Below are 16,192 nucleotides of genomic sequence, written 5' to 3'. Positions count from 1 at the left end.
GGAGAGTTTACAGTCTATCCAGACACCTAGGTATTTGTAGTTCCACATATTCTAGGTCAGAACCGTCCAGAGTAGTGATGCTAGTCGAGCGGGAGGGTGCGGGCAGCAATCGGTTGAAGAGCATGCACTTAGTTTTACTAGCATTTAAAAGCAGTTGGAGGCCACGGAAGGAGTGTTGTATGGCGTTGAAGCTCATTTGGAGGTTTGTTAGCACAGTGTCCAAAGAAGGGCCAGATGTATACAGAATGGTTCCATCTGCGTAGAGGTGGATCAGAGAATCACCAGCAGCAAGAGCGACGTCAAAAAGTCGGCCTGAAAATTGAACCCTGTGGCACCCCCATAGAGACTGCCAGAGGTCCAGACAACAGGCCCTAAAATTTGACACACTGAACTCGATCTGAGAAGTAGTTGGTGACCCAGGCGAGGCAGTCATTAGAGACGCCAAGGCTATTGAGTCTGCCGATAAGAATGTCGTACATACCTACACGTACGCTACGGTCACAAGACGCAGGCCTCCTAATTGTCCCTAGAATTTCTAAGCAAACAGCTGGAGGCAGGGCATTCTCCTATAGAGCTCAATTTTTATGGAATGGTCTGCCTACCCATGTGAGAGACGCAAACTCGGTCTCAACCCTTAAGTCTTTACTGAAGACTCAACTCTTCAGTGGGTCATATGATTGAGTGTAGTCTGGCCCAGGAGTGTGAAGTTGAACGGAAAGGCTCTGGAGCAACGAACCGCCCTTGCTGTCTGCCTGGCCGGTTCCCCTCTTTCCACTGGGATTCTCTGCCTCTAACCCTGTTACAGGGGCTGAGACACTGGCTTACTGGTGCTCTTCCATGCCGTCCCTAGGAGGGGTGCATCACTTGAGTGGGTTGAGTCACTGATGTGATCTTCCTGTCTGGGTTGGCGCCCCCCCTTTGGTTGTGCCGTGGCAGAGATCTTTGTGGGCTATACTCTGCCTTATCTCAGGATGGTAAGTTGGTAGAAAATATCCCTCTAGTGGTGGGGCTGTGCTTTGGCAAAGTGGGTGGGGTTATATCCTTCCTGTTTGGCCCTGTCCGGGGGTATCATCGGATGGGGCCACAGTGTCTCCTGACCCCTCCTGTCTCAGCCTCCAGTATTTATGCTGCAGTAGTTTATGTGTCGGGGGGCTAGGGTCAATTTGTTATATCTGGAGTACTTCTCCTGTCTTATCCGGTGTCCTGTGTGAATTTAAGTATGCTCTCTCTAATTCTCTCTTTCTCTCTCTCTCTCTCGGAGGACCTGAGCCCTAGGACCATGCCTCAGGACTACCTGGCATGATGACTCCTTGCTGTCCCCAGTCCACCTGGCCGTGCTGCTGCTCCAGTTTCAACTGTTCTGCCTGTGGCTATGGAATCCTGACCTGTTTACCGGACGTGCTACCTGTCCCAGACCTATTATTTGACCATGCTGGTCATTTATGAACATTTGAACATCTTGGCCATGTTCTGTTATAATCTCCACCCAGCACAGCCAGAAGAGGACTGGCCACCCCTCATAGCCTGGTTCCTCTCTAGGTTTCGGCCTTTCTAGGGAGTTTTTTCAAGCCAACGTGCTTCACACCTGCATTGCTTGCTGTTTGGGGTTATAGGCTGGGTTTCTGTACAGCACTTTGAGATATCAGCTGATGTACGAAGGGCTATATAAATACATTTGATTTGAATGTGGTGATTGACAGAGTCGAAAGCCTTGGCCAGGTCGATGAATCCGGCTGCACAGTACTATCTTTTATCGATGGCAGTTATGATATCGTTTAGGACCTTGAGCGTGGCTGAGGTGCACCCATGACTAGCTCGGAAACCAGATTGCATAGCGGAGAAGGTACGGTGGGATTCGAAATGGTCGGTGATCTGTTAACTTGGCTTTCGAAGATTTTAGAAAGGCAGTGCAGGATGGATGTAGGTCTATAACAGTTTGGGTCTAGAGTGGAAAGCTGACCGTGGCAGCTTTCCAATCTTTGGGGATCTCAGACGATACGAAAGAGAGGTTGAACAAGCTAGTAATAGGGGTTGCAACAATGGAGAGGGTCCAGATTGTCTAGCCCAGCTGATTTGTAGGGACCCAGATTTTGCAGCTCTTTCAAAACATCAGCTGTCTAGATTTGGGTGACGGAGAAGCGGGTTTGGGCAAGTTGCTGCAGGGGGTGCTGAGATGTTGGCCGGGGTAGGGGTAGCCAGGTGGAAAGCATGGCCAGCCGTAGAAAAATGCTTATTGAAATGATTGATTATCGTAGATTTATCGGAGATGACAGTGTTTCCTATCCTCTGTGCAGTGGGCAGCTGGGAGGAGGTGCTCTTATTCTCCATGACTTTACAGTGTCCCGAAACCTTTTGGAATTAGTGCTACAGGAAGCAATTATTTTGGCAAGAACAGCTAAAATAAGCAAAGAGAAATGACAGTCCAGCAATACTTTAAGACATGAAGGTCAGTCAATTGTGAAAATTAAGAACTTTGAAAGTTTCTTCAAGTGCAGTCGCAAAACCCATCGAGCACTATGACGAAACTGGCTCTCATGAGGACCGCCACAGCAAAGGAAGACCCAGAGTTACCTCTGCTGCAGAGGATAAGTTCATTAGAGTGCCTCAGAAATTGCAGCCCAAATGAATGCTTCACAGAGTTCAAGTAACAGACACATCTCAACATCAACTGTTCAGGGGAGACTGTGTGAGTCAGGCCTTTATGGTCAAATTGTTGCAAAGAAACCACTATTAAAAGGACACCAAGAAGAAGAAGATACTTTCTTAGGCCAAGAAACACGAGCAATGGACATTAGACCGGTGACAATCTGTCCTTTGGTCTGATAAGTCCAAATTGGTCTGATGAGTCCAACTGCTGTCCTTGTGAGACGCAGAGTAGGTGAACGGATGATCTCCGCATGTGTGATTCCCACCGTGAAGCATGGAGGAGGAGGTGTGATGGTGTGGGGTTGCTTTGCTGGTGAGACTGTCAGTGATTTATTTAAAATTCAAGGCACACTTAACCAGCATGGCTACCACAGCATTCTGCAGCTATTCACCATCCCATCTGGTTTTCGCTTAGTGGGACTATCATTTGTTTTTCAACAGGACAATGACCCAACCCACCTCCAGGCTGTGTAAGGGCTATTTGACCCAGAAGGAGAGTGATGGAGTGCTACATCAGATAACCTGGCCTCCACAATCACCTGACCTCAACCCAATTGAGATGGTTTGGTATGAGTTGGAACGCAGAGTGAAGGAAAAGCAGCCAACAAGTGCTCAGCATATGTGGGAACTCCTGCAAAACTGTTGGAAAAGCATTCCAGGTGAAGCTGGTTGAGAGAATGCCAAGAGTGTGCAAAGTTGTCATCAAGGTAAAGGGTGGCTACTTTGAATAATCTAAAATATAATTTGTTTAACACTTTTTTGGTTACTACATGATTCCATATGTGTTATTTCATAGTTTAGATGTCTTCACTACTATTCTACAGAAAACAGAAAAACCCTTGAATGAGTGAGTAGGTGTGTCCAAACTTGAAATAAATATATATATATATCACACACACGTTGTTTTATCCCTTGCTCTTAAATGGCATGGATGGGAGGCTCAATGTTGCCCAATAATGTTTGTACCCTGTTTTGTGCTGCTGCCATGTTGTGTTGCTACCATGCTATGTTGTTGTCTTAGGTCTCTCTTTATGTAATGTTATCTCTTGTCGTGATGTGTGTTTTATCCTGTATTTTTAATCCCAGCCCCCTTCCCTGCAGGAGGCCTTTTGGTAGGCCATCATAGTAAATAAGAATGTGTTCTTAGCTGACTTGCCTAGTTAAATAAAAATAAATGTTACACAATGACATGGCTATTTGACTAATAGGACCCCACTGTAATATAAGTCCTAGGTGACATTTGTCATCTCAAGGCATATTTGATACATTTTAGTTTATTGCTTATCATTACCTGTCTCGAGGACGGTATCCTGTTCCTGCCAACCAATGGCATAAGGGTGACGCATTCCTCAGCCTGTTCTGACAGACAGGTACACCCAGCTACGGCGCCATATTGAGAACGGAAGTGAGAGATTTTGTTGTGGAAAAAAGTGTAAACTATGTAGTTTCAAGAAAACATTAGGAGTAGTGATAAAAGTAGTGTATACTTACAGTCGCGTTTACATTGAAACCCTCTTACGATTTTGTTTTTCTCGTTGAACAGAGACCCCCCCACCTCAAGAAATATTTGTACTTATCTCAACCCTTGAAAGCTTCAAGTCACTGGAAGCTCGCGACTGAACTCTTGTCGAAGATGCCCTTGGCACAGTTTGGAGCAGACCCTTGGCAGAAAATGGCATTGGGCAATTCTGAAACAGAGGTAAATAGGCATGGAAATGAATGACCTATGGCCACCGTAGCTGTCATTTGTCGTCAATGATTGCCGCGGTCTCTTGTGAGTTGACGTCCTCCCTAGAGTTTGTGGGACAGCAACCTCGTTTTGGTTTCGCACAAACTGATTTTAAAACTTAAACGATTAACAAAAGGACAGCATTGTGATCTTAAGTTATCTAATTTTCTCAAGTGCAGGTTGCTACATTGTAACAACAGACATTTGTGGCCGGAAGGAAGCTGTGGTGGGGTTAAACTAATCGCAATATACACTGAGTGCACAAAACATTAGGAACACCTGCTCTTTCTATGAGACTGACAAGGTGAATGCTACGACCCCTTATTGATGTCACTGATGTTAAATCGACGTCAACCAGTGTAGGTGAACGGGAGGCGGCGGGTTAAATAAGGAGTTTTAAGCCTTGAGACAATTGATACATGAATTGTGCATGTGTGCCATTCAGAGGGTGAATGCAAGACAAAATATTTAAGTGCCTTTGAATGGGGTTATGGTAGTAGATGCCAGGCACACCGGTTTGAGTGTGTCAAGAACTGCAACGCTGCTGGGTTTTTCACGCTCAACAGTTTCCCGTGTCTATCAAGAATGGTCCACCACCCAAAGGACATCCAGCTAAACTTGACACAACTGTGGGAAGCATTGGAGTCAACATGGGCCAGCATCCCTGTGGAACGCTTTCGACACAATGTGGTCCATGCCCGATGAATTGAGGCTGTTCTGAGGGGAAAGGGGGTGCAGCGCAATCAGGAATGTGTTCTTGTTCCTAATGTTTTGTTTCACTCAGTGTATCATAACTACTCACTAACTAGCTGCTGGGCTGGCTGACCTTTGGGTAATTCACTCACTACAGGGAACATGCAATGTTTATTGGACAAGTTCTAATGGGTAAACAAGGCTTATTAATAAATACAGTTTTATTTATATATGTTTTATAATCAACTTAACAATTGGCCCTGAAGCATATTTAGACAGTGTCAAAAAATACCGCAATTGTGAGTTTTTATTATTTTTTATTATTAACAATAATAAATCAATACGAAGGTAGATGGGGAACAAGTACACATAAATAGTATACAAATGACAGTAGGGCTAGGGGCGTGGCTAAGGGGTACAATTACACAAGGACCTTAAGGGATAGAGAGAGATGATATGTTTTATGTGTTGTACAGGTCATGGATGACTCCATGGGGGATGATGATGATACTGCATGCAGTGTAAGTTAAAATAATATAAATATAATCTCAACTTCTGTCTTCTCCCTGACTGTCTAATTTCCACAGTTGGTGTGTTTATGTTGTGCTTTCTTCTTCTCTCTTACTCACTTGCTCAAACACCTACATTCAGGCACTCCACAATAATGCTGAGTACTATGTATTAAAGTGGCATAGTGGTGGGGTCGTCTGAGTAAAAAGAGAAGAAAATGGTTAGCGAAGATGAGGGGGTAAAGAAAGAGCCTGAGAGTGACTGTGAAAGAGAGAGGGAGCATACTGTGTCTTTAGTCATCCTCCTCCACACCACCTCTGATGCAATGGGAGGGGGTGTTGGTGGCATGGCAACCAGTTGCAAGCTGCCAGTCCCGGCTGATCCGAGTGCAGCGCAGTCTCCCCCACAGCAGCCTGTCGGCAACACTGACACAGGGAGAGGGGCTCTGCTGGCCCAGCACCGGCATGGGGGATTTGGCCTCTGCTTGGGCAGAACACGGGCCAAAGAAGGACCTCACTGTAAGCTGGTGTGCTGTACGTGGGTCTGGTTTGGTGTTGTGTTTTGGTGGGAAAGCATGGGAGTTTATTTCTCCATCCTCTCACAGTATGACTCTCTGCTTTAGTGCAGAGAAAAGGCGCTGAGTATGCAGTCTCTTTATTAGTGTGGTTTTAAATCAAAGGTTGTGAATATATTTGATTTGATTCATTCTATTGCTTTGTATATTTGCTTATTCTTTGCATGTTTCGTGTGTTTGTTTTCGTACTCACATCTGTTTTTGTTTATAGAATTGCTGTGTATTGTTGTCTTTTTCCATACTGCTGTGCTGTGTATTTGGGTCGCGCCTGGCTTTGGTTTGACTGCGTCTCTTTTCTTTCACAGGATGAGGGCTTTGTGAATGAGATCAGTATCACACACCATGTTAAAGAGGGCTCTGAAAAGGCTGATCCGCGGCAGTTTGAGCTGCGCAAGGTCCTGGGACAGGGATCCTTTGGGAAGGTAAATTATTGTGTGAGGTTGACATTTGTAGACCTGGTTGTAATGTTAATTTTTCTTAAAGATAATATTATTCATATACAGTTGAAGTCGGAGGTTTACATACACTTAGGTTGGAATCATTAACTTGTTTTTCAACCACTCCACATTAACAAACTATAGTTTGGTAAGTTGGTTAAGACATCTACTTTGTGCATGACACAAGTAATTTTTCCAACAATTGTTTACAGATAGATTATTTCAATTATAATTCACTGTATCACAATTCCAGTGGGTCAGAGGTTTACATACACTAAATTGACTGTGCCTTTAAACAGCTTGGAAAATTCCAGAAAATGATGTCATGGCTTTAGAAGCTTCTGATAGGCTAATTGACATCATTTGAGTCAATTGGAGGTATACCTGTGGATGTATTGCAAGGCCTACCTTCAAACTCAGTGCCTCGTTGCGTGACATCATGGGAAAATAAAAATCCACGTTCACCACGTTCATCTGTACAAACAATAGTACGCAACAATAAACACCATGGGACCACGTAGCCGTCATACCGCTCAGGAAGGAGACGTGTTCTGTCTCCTAGAGACGAACGTACTTTGGTGCGAAAAGTGCAAATCAATCCCAGAACAACAGCAAAGGACCTTGTGAAGAAGCTGGAGGAAACCTTTACAAAAGTATCTATATCCACAGTAAAACGAGTCCTATATCTAGATAACCTGAAAGGCCGCTCAGCAAGGAAGAAGCCACTGGTCCAAACCGGCATAAAAAAAGCCAGACTACGGTTTGTAACTGCACATGGGGACAAAGATCATACTTTTTGCAGAAATGTCCTCTGGTCTGATAAAACAAAAATAGAGCTGTTTGGCCACATTGATCATTGTTATGTTTGGAGGAAAAAGGGGAGGCTTGCAAGCCGAAGAACACCATCCCAACCGTGAAGTACAGGGGAGCAGCATCATGTTGTGGCTGTGCTTTGCTGCAGGAGGGACTGGAGCACTTCACAAAATAGATGGAATCATGAGGTAGGGAAATTATGTGGATATATTGAAGCAACATCTCAAGACATCAGTCCGGAAGTTGAAGCTTGGTCGCAAATGGGTCTTCCATGGACAATGACCCCAAGCATACTTCCAAAATTGTGGCAAAATGGCTTAAGGACAACAAAGTCAAGGTATTGGAGTGTCCATCACAAAGCCCTGACATCAATCCTATAGAACATTTGTGGGCAGAACTGAAAAAGCGTGTGCGAGCAAGGAAGCCTACAAACCTGAGTTACACCAGCTCTGTCAGGAGGAATGTGCCAAAATTCACACAACTTATTGTGGGAAGCTTGTGGAAGGCTACCCGAAACGCTTGACCCGAGTTCAACAATTTAAAGGCAATACTACCATATACTAATTGAGCATGTAAACTTCTGACCCACTAGGAATGTGATGAAAGAAATAAAAGCTGAAATAAATCATTCTCTATTATTCTTACATTTCACATTCTTAATATAAAGTGGTGATCCTAACTGACCTATGACAGGGACTTTTTACTAGGATTAAATGTCAGGAATTGTGAAAAACTGAGTTTAAATGTATTTGGCAAAGGTGTATGTAAACTTCTGACTTCAACTGTATGAATTATGGTTGGAAGTATGATCATATCTCTAAACATTTGTGTAAATGAGACTGACAAATTGATGGAAGATGTTGTGATTAACAATGAACTGATTTGTGTTTCTGTCTATTGATGTTCAGGTGTTCCTTGTGAAGAAAATAACAGGGCCTGATGCTGGACAGCTCTATGCTATGAAGGTGCTGAAAAAGGCCACATTGAAAGGTAGGGTCAGTGCACAGATGATTTTTTTTGTGAATATGTTTATATTGAATATAGAGAACTACTTTACAACTACAGTGTCTATCTTTCTGGGTTTAGAACTACTTTACAACTACATTATCAATCTTTCTTGATGAATTCTATATAGCCGTGTTTCACTTATTATTCTTATCACGTATAACCAGTGCGAGATAGGGTCCGGACTAAGATGGAGCGAGATATTTTGGTGGAGGTGAACCATCCTTTTATCGTCCGACTACATTACGGTGAGTTATCAGACATCTCACTGACCTGCCATATATATTTTTTTTGATGTGTTTTGAGTTGAACATGTACCCATGATTCCTCACAGCATTCCAGACAGAAGGGAAGCTGTACCTGATTCTGGACTTCCTCAGGGGTGGAGATTTATTCACACGGCTGTCCAAAGAGGTAAACCAAATTCTAATCCTGAGGGGGGTTTTCTACGATTTATAATTGTTTTACACTAAACACAAATATAAACGCAACATGTAAAGTGTTGGTCCTATGTTTCATGAGCTGAAATATAAGACCCCAGATGATGTTCATAAGCACAAATAGCTTATTTCTCCCAAAAAAATTCACAAAACACAATGCCAGAGATGTCTCAAGTTTTAAGGGAGCGTGCAACTGGCATGCTGACTGCAGGAATGTCCAACAGAGTTGTTGCCAGAGAATTTAATATTAATTTCTCTACCATAAGCCGCCTCCAACGTCATTTTAGAGAATTTGGCAGTATGTCCAACCGGCCTCACAACCGCAGACCACGTGTAACCATGCCAACCCAGGACCTCCACATCCGGCTTCTGCACCTGCTGGATGTTTGAGGGGGGGTGCTGAGGAGTATTTCTGTCTGTAATAAGGCCCTTTTGTGGTAAAAAAAAAATCTCATTCTGATTGACTGGGCCTGGCTCCCCAGAGAGTGGGCCTATGCCCTCCAGGGCCCACTCATGACTGTGCCCTTGCTCAGTCAAGTGAAATTCATAGATTAGGGCATAATGAATTTATTGAAATTGCCTGATTTTCTTATATGAACTGTAGCTCAGTAAAATCTTTTAAATGGTTGTTTTTGTTCAGTATATTTAGAAAAAGGACACATTTTGAATAATTTCTGTGTATTTTGTGTATCAGTAGGTACGTTATTTTAAATCAGCCTGTCTCCATACTCCCAGGTGATGTTCACAGAGGAGGATGTGAAGTTCTACCTGGCAGAGCTGGCTCTGGCACTGGACCATCTGCATGGCCTGGGAATCATCTACAGAGATCTTAAACCTGAGAAGTACCTATCACACTAATGCTATAAACATTGCTTATGCACATTATGTACTTGTTTCTCTTCCAATCAGCAACCTGGAAAATACATGTGTATTATTCATATTTAAGCCAAACGTTATTTTGAGTCAAATCAATTTGGAGCGTAGAAGGGACAATGTTATATACTGTCTATTTACTGTGTGAGTTTCTGCTGGTGAATGTTGTTTTCCTCTCTGACTGAGATCACTCTGTCCTTTCAGCATCTTGTTAGATGAGCAGGGACATATCAAACTCACTGGTGAGTAATGCTCTGCTTCTATTAAATATTCATGCTTCATATTCACACTTAGCCTGACTCATTCACCAAGCACAATAGGAAAGCACTGCTAGTCATATTAATACCTTTGCATGTCATTTTAGGAGCCCTCAGTTTGCCTATGTACAGTTTTCTGCTTGATTATGAATAGAATTTAAGCACAGGCTCATTTTGCTGCCCTTTGTTTGTTCCAGACTTCGGCCTGAGTAAAGAGTCCATTGATCATGAAAACAAGGCCTACTCTTTCTGCGGAACAGTGGAGTACATGGCACCAGAGGTCGTGAACCGCCGAGGACACACCCTTAGCGCCGACTGGTGGTCCTACGGCGTGCTCATGGTGAATGCTTGTTGCTCTTTTACCTTTTATTACTCTGGGATGTGTTCAAATATCTGACTGGTATCAAGTGTGCCTTCATATCTGCCTGTATGGGCCAATGTGTCCAATGGCTGACAGGACAACTGTTTTCGTCTTCCCCAGTTTGAGATGTTGACGGGAACACTGCCTTTCCAAGGGAAGGATCGGAAGGAAACCATGACCATGATACTGAAGTGCGTCCTCCCTCAACATGTCCCATTCTCTCGTACCAGTTTTACCAGGCTGTTAAAATAGTTAGCCATAATTTGTACTTCATTTACCATAGTACTTTTTTTTGTTTGCACTGCAGGGCCAAGCTGGGAATGCCACAGTCCTTGAGTCAAGAGGCCCAGTCTCTCCTACGTAACCTGTTCAAACGCAACCCAGGCAACAGACTGGGTAATCAATCTCATCACTAAAATTGTATTTTCTGCCGTGTCTTGTAACTAATGGGTGGCTCAAATAAAACACACTCAAATGGAAAAACGCTAGTCCGACTTTACTGAAACATCACCGAATGTTTGAACAACTGCAATCCTATTACCCCAGCTGTCCTGATGTGATGTGTGTGTGGTTTTTGTTGTTCACAGGTGCTGGTCCAGACGGAGTGGAAGAGATCAAGAGACATTTCTTCTTTTCCACTATTGACTGGAATGTAAGTTTTTGGCTATTCAGATGTGTACCATCTGCCTACTACGTTGTCCTTATGTATTATACATGTATTTTTGTGTTTTTAACATGTTCAGGTTTATTCCATTTAGCATCCCTTTTTCTTGGTATGCCTGTAGAAATTATTCAGGAGAGAAATCCATCCCCCCTTTAAACCTGCGAGTGGCAGACCTGATGACACTGTCTACTTTGACTCTGAATTCACTGCAAAAACTCCACGAGGTAAATAAAAGGTTCTTGTTTGGCGCTTTTACAATACACAGTTTCATAATCTGAACAGTGTTATTGGCGGCAGGTAGCCTAGTGGTTAGCGTGTTGGGCCAGTAACCGAAAGGTTGCTAGTTTGAATCCCAGAGCCGACAAGATGAAAAATCCGTCTGTGCCCATTGCTCACAGAGTTGCCGTTGATGGTGGCTGACCCTACCTGTGACCCCACTCTCCCAGGAATTGGGATATGCAAAAAACTAATTTCCAATTCACATGTGAAATAGGACAAATAAAAGTGTAAGAACCATTTTGATGGCTGTTTGGTCTTCTCACCACTAGAGAGCAGTCTCACTTGGGTTATGGGTCAGGTGGTGGGTCAGGCATATAGGGTCACAGGCAAACAGATAGTAGGGCTGCATGGGTGAATTGGGAGATTCACATGGTTTTTACCCGGATTACTCGACCACAAACCATCGCCATCAAGTTTAATCTGTCATCGTGTTATTTTCTGAATTAAATGGGAACATCGCCCAACGGTATATCACTCTTGCATCAAGTGGCGAATTGGAACTTAACAATAGCCAGAAGAATAAACACCCACTATCATTATAATTATTAATTGTGTGAATGAAAAGTAGCGAGCGGATTGACGTGAGGATTGTCCCTACAGACTCTCCTGGCTGTCCCCCGAGTGCCAACGCCCACCAGCTTTTCAGAGGCTTCAGCTTCGTGGCCATCTCGACGGAGGAGAGTCAACCACCACAGACCACCAGCATGAACATGACCTCAATACAGGTACCAACACATACACATACATTATGGGGTATGATCTGCTGTTATTATATGGTTGTGTGTGAAAATAACAGAACTGGTCTCTGTATCTGAATCTTTGTCTTTTCAGCAACTCCACAGAAACGCAGCACCGTTCAGTGATGTATACGATGTGAAGGAGGACATCGGCGTGGGCTCTTACTCCATATGCAAACGCTGCGTTCAGAAGAGCAACAGTATGGAGTATGCTGTAAAGGTGAGTTGTAACACTGTCCTTAAACATTGTCAGTTTCTCCCTCTGGGGCTGCCCATGTTTAAAATGGTATGATTAATGGTCATTACTGATGTTATTATCTTAGATCATCAGTAAGGCAAAGAGGGACCCCACAGAAGAGGTGGAGATTATTCTGCGTTACGGACAGCACCCCAACATCATCACTCTCAAAGATGTGAGTCATCACATCCGCAGTATGCTCATGAAGCAAGCGACACTGTTTTGCTTTTGAGCCACAGTTGAAAGTTACAGCAAGATGGTGCTATTATTCTAGATTCACGTGTTTTGTTGTTTCATTGTTTGGCTAGTATGTCTATGTTCTGAGTGAGTTATGGGCATATTTTCTCGGACTAATTACACCACCTGTCTCTGTTTTTTTGGTGGGGTGATTGCGCTGAATACTCTTCTAACGACTCAAGTTATTTGTGAGTATCTCTCTAGGTAACAGTGTGAGGTTGTGCTCTGTTGACTGTAGGTGTATGACGATGGGCGCTCCGTGTACCTGGTGACAGAGCTGATGAAAGGAGGGGAGCTGCTGGATAAGATCCTCCGACAGAAGTTCTTCTCTGAGAGGGAGGCCAGTGCGGTTCTCCACACCATCACCAAAACTGTGGAGTACCTGCATGTACAGGGGGTAAGCAATCACCATCACTATGATACATTACATACATGGAAAGCATAGTATATTAGTGCATTATATTGTTTGTACCTAGAGCACTTCGGTACTTTCAAAGCAACATATGCACCTTTTCCTGTATGTGACGATCCACTTATGATCTTGTCACATAATTTTAAAGATATACCTTATATCAATAACGCTTTATGGGTTTAAGAATGCACATATATTTATTGAATTGAATGTGTTTACCTATGTCCTTCGGTGCGGCCGACCGTTCGCCTGTGACGAGAGAAATGCATCTTAGAGTTTACGCCGACAGTCATTTTGGTTATGGGAGTGCCAACCATTTGTTTGTAGTGCTGGGCATGCTTTTTCTGAGCTAAATGAACATTCAAGGGCACATTTTATGGTAATGTAATGGCTAGATTGAAAGTAAAGAATTGTTTGCAAAAAGTACCTGTTTTTCTCGTCGTTGAAGAGTTCTGTTCATTTATGTTCAGAGAATTAATGGGCAAATGGGGGCGTGTTTGAGCGCATGGTTATTTAGGGTACGAGTAATGTGGTAGTAGCTTATTCCAGGGGACGTACATGTTTATATCCCAGGTTATTGACGCTTAAAGAATGCTAGCACCTTTATTGAGATGTGTGCTGGTATAGGTACATATATTTAGCTGAACATTTCTGTATGGTATATCATGTGCTTTGAATGTTAATTGACCAGATATAGTATGTGTAAGGGTTTCCATTGGTATTGCTATAAGAAGCCTGTCCTCATTGAGGGACAGGGCAGGGAACAGTTTGGCATGCTGCTTGGTTTTGTTTGAGGAGCTCTATTTGATCCAGTTTATTATTTTTGTAAATACTTTACATTTTGCTGGCAATTATTATCTTCACTTGCAAGTAAAAAGCCTCACTCTGGGCAAGAAAAATCCATTCATTTCATCGCTATTAAAATCCTACCGCATGGTCAACCTCACACTATATAAGAAATATGAGTTGGCCATCTATGTAATTTGACTCACTGATTTAGGATGTCACTGATGAAATATCTGTCCCCCTGCTCAGGTTGTCCACAGAGACCTGAAGCCCAGTAACATCCTGTATGTGGATGAGTCTGGAAACCCAGAGTCCATCCGGATCTGTGACTTTGGCTTTGCCAAACAGCTGAGAGCTGAAAACGGGCTCCTGATGACTCCGTGTTACACGGCCAACTTTGTCGCCCCCGAGGTGTCTCTTCTACATGTTTCTGTGACTAGTACCTGCATCCTCAGCTAATGTTTGTCTGCTGTATAACTAGTCTGTGTTTTCAATTTTCAATATGTTTGTCTAGTATGTGACACAATGTTCTTTGCTTTCTGTATTCTAATGCAGTGTGCAATACTTAATGTTGTTAGGTGCTGAAGAAACAGGGCTATGATGCAGCGTGTGATATCTGGAGTCTGGGAGTACTGCTCTACACAATGCTTACTGGGTATGTGTGCTCTATCAACTGTAATGCAGGCAATAGTCAATGATGTGCAATACAATTTAAGAGGACAAATGAAGTCCTTTCATATGTTAGAGGTCCTTTTGAAGTATGTGTTTTTCTTGATGTTTCAGGTTCACTCCTTTTGCCAATGGACCAGAAGATACTCCTGAAGAGGTCTTAGCTCGGATTGGCAGTGGAAAGTTCTCTCTGACAGGCGGCTACTGGAACTCTGTCTCAGCAGAGGCCAAGGTATGTCTGGAACATCGGTTGGACGACAGCACTGTGCATTCCATAGTATCCAATTACTCTATGATAATAGTTTCCAAAGTAAATACTTTGTTCCTAGCACAATGCACTTGATGTTGTAGTCCAAACTGAACTTTGGAATTGATTTCTTTAGGACCTAGTGTCAAAGATGCTGCATGTGGACCCCCACCAGAGGCTAACTGCTGCTCAGGTGCTGCGACACTCCTGGATAGTACACAAGGACCGGTTGCCCAAGTACCAGCTCAATAGACATGATACCCCTCATTTGGTCAAGGTAACAATAAAACTTTATTCAATGCACTAAAGTCTCTCTTCTCTGCCACTCTGAAAGAAAGTCTCTGCTGGGTATTGATACATTGTAAGACTCCAAGACTTTTCTCTTTTTCCTCCTACAGGGTGCGATGGCAGCCACTTACTCTGCTCTGAACATGCATGTTCCCCCTGTGCTGGACCCTGTAGGACACTCCTCATTAGCTCAACGAAGAGGGGTGAAGAAGTTGACTTCCACAGCCCTGTGAATCCATTTGCCACTACTATCAATCTCACCTGTTTAATGCTACTGCACCAGTGCATTCGTGAGTTTTGACTCCAGCTGTGTTAGAAGAACAGTGTGTAAGACCAAAAAGGAACTTGACAATGCATTTGCGTGTACAATCTTCACTGCCCACAGATCAAGAGTTACAAGACTGTATATATTATTTTATGAAAATTAGATATATTTACCAGAAAAAAATATAATTAACTGTACGGATTCCTATAGGTCTGTTTAAACAGAGATTGAGTTAAGCACTGCGGGATGAAGGGATTTAGAGAGGATTACAAGATGGCAAAAGCCAGTCTCACCCCCCCCCCCCCCCCTCCCCACTACCTATGCACTTGTGTAAATCTGAGAAGATACGATAGGTACTCAATATGGGCTATTGCTTATACCCATCTATTGGGCAAACTCCTCAATTCTACAACAATCAGTTTACCAAGACCCTTTCAAACCTGGGGAGAGAAAAATGTGCTCACCTCTGCTGCTGCACTTTCTCTCAGACCTTTGTGTTCGGGCAGGGGTCAAAAGTTTTTTTTTGCTTTACTCAGTCTTTACATTTTTTTTGTCCTTCTCATGATTTATAAAGGGAAACACGTGAACAAGGGATATACTTATAGCAATTAGGATTACTTTTACAGTCTAATTTTAAGAGCCTATTAAGAATGTATTTTTGTATGTGGATGAATGAAACATTTTCTACTTGGTGTGCATGATTGAGGCCACAGGACAGCTTTGTTTTAAAGGGAAAGGCTTTCCAAGAAGCTGCTGTGAAATGTAACATGCTAGATGGAGGTGAGAATAGACACTGTATTTCCCCTCTGCTTTGGCATCTGTCTATCCATGTTTAACAGATGAAAAAAACATTCTCAGGTGTGGTCCAGGCAAGTGTCTGCAGCTTATTTTGTAACTTTAATTTTTTTTCAAATTATCACGAATAAATAAATATACAATCAAATGTATCAGTATTTTATTATTTCCTCCACTGAAAGCCATAATGTAGGAGACCAGAACCACTTTTTTAGAAAATAATGCTGCTTCACGCAA

General features: G+C 43.0%; 1 protein-coding gene across 2 annotated transcripts; it reads left to right on the top strand.

The window, feature by feature from the left end:
• Positions 1-2,150: 2,150 nt before the first annotated feature.
• On the top strand, positions 2,151-16,103 carry LOC110534081 (ribosomal protein S6 kinase alpha-3). 2 transcript variants are annotated; one of them, XM_021618739.3, is made up of 22 exons: positions 2,151-4,345; positions 5,545-5,589; positions 6,458-6,574; positions 8,311-8,392; positions 8,575-8,655; positions 8,742-8,821; positions 9,583-9,689; positions 9,925-9,962; positions 10,175-10,317; positions 10,459-10,529; positions 10,646-10,734; positions 10,926-10,990; positions 11,124-11,226; positions 11,882-12,006; positions 12,113-12,238; positions 12,342-12,431; positions 12,732-12,890; positions 13,941-14,102; positions 14,270-14,346; positions 14,475-14,592; positions 14,744-14,884; positions 15,006-16,103. In XM_021618739.3, exons 1-22 carry the CDS (start codon positions 4,280-4,282, stop codon positions 15,126-15,128), a joined length of 2,208 nt encoding a protein of 735 aa, XP_021474414.3. In that variant the 5' UTR covers positions 2,151-4,279; the 3' UTR covers positions 15,129-16,103. The 2 variants fall into 2 exon arrangements, with proteins under 2 accessions (XP_021474414.3, XP_021474413.2); XM_021618738.3 differs by lacking the exons at positions 2,151-4,345; positions 5,545-5,589 and adding an exon at positions 5,841-6,096.
• The last annotated feature ends 89 nt before the right edge of the window (positions 16,104-16,192 follow it).

The sequence above is a fragment of the Oncorhynchus mykiss genome, chromosome 10 (assembly GCF_057628025.1).
Source record: "Oncorhynchus mykiss isolate SJ-2025 chromosome 10, ASM5762802v1, whole genome shotgun sequence".
NCBI lineage: Eukaryota > Metazoa > Chordata > Actinopteri > Salmoniformes > Salmonidae > Oncorhynchus > Oncorhynchus mykiss.
The sequence above is the reverse complement of the archived record's forward strand: the minus strand, read 5'-3'. Positions and strand labels throughout refer to the sequence as shown.

Bases quoted from the DNA above. Each gene is read 5' to 3' on its own strand.
- LOC110534081 (XM_021618738.3), top strand. From the start codon at position 5,899: ATGCAATGGGAGGGGGTGTTGGTGGCATGGCAACCAGTTGCAAGCTGC. The intron at 8,822-9,582 runs GTAAACCAAATT...CCATACTCCCAG, and splicing joins TCACACGGCTGTCCAAAGAG to GTGATGTTCACAGAGGAGGA. The intron at 10,530-10,645 runs GTGCGTCCTCCC...TTTGCACTGCAG, and splicing joins ACCATGACCATGATACTGAA to GGCCAAGCTGGGAATGCCAC.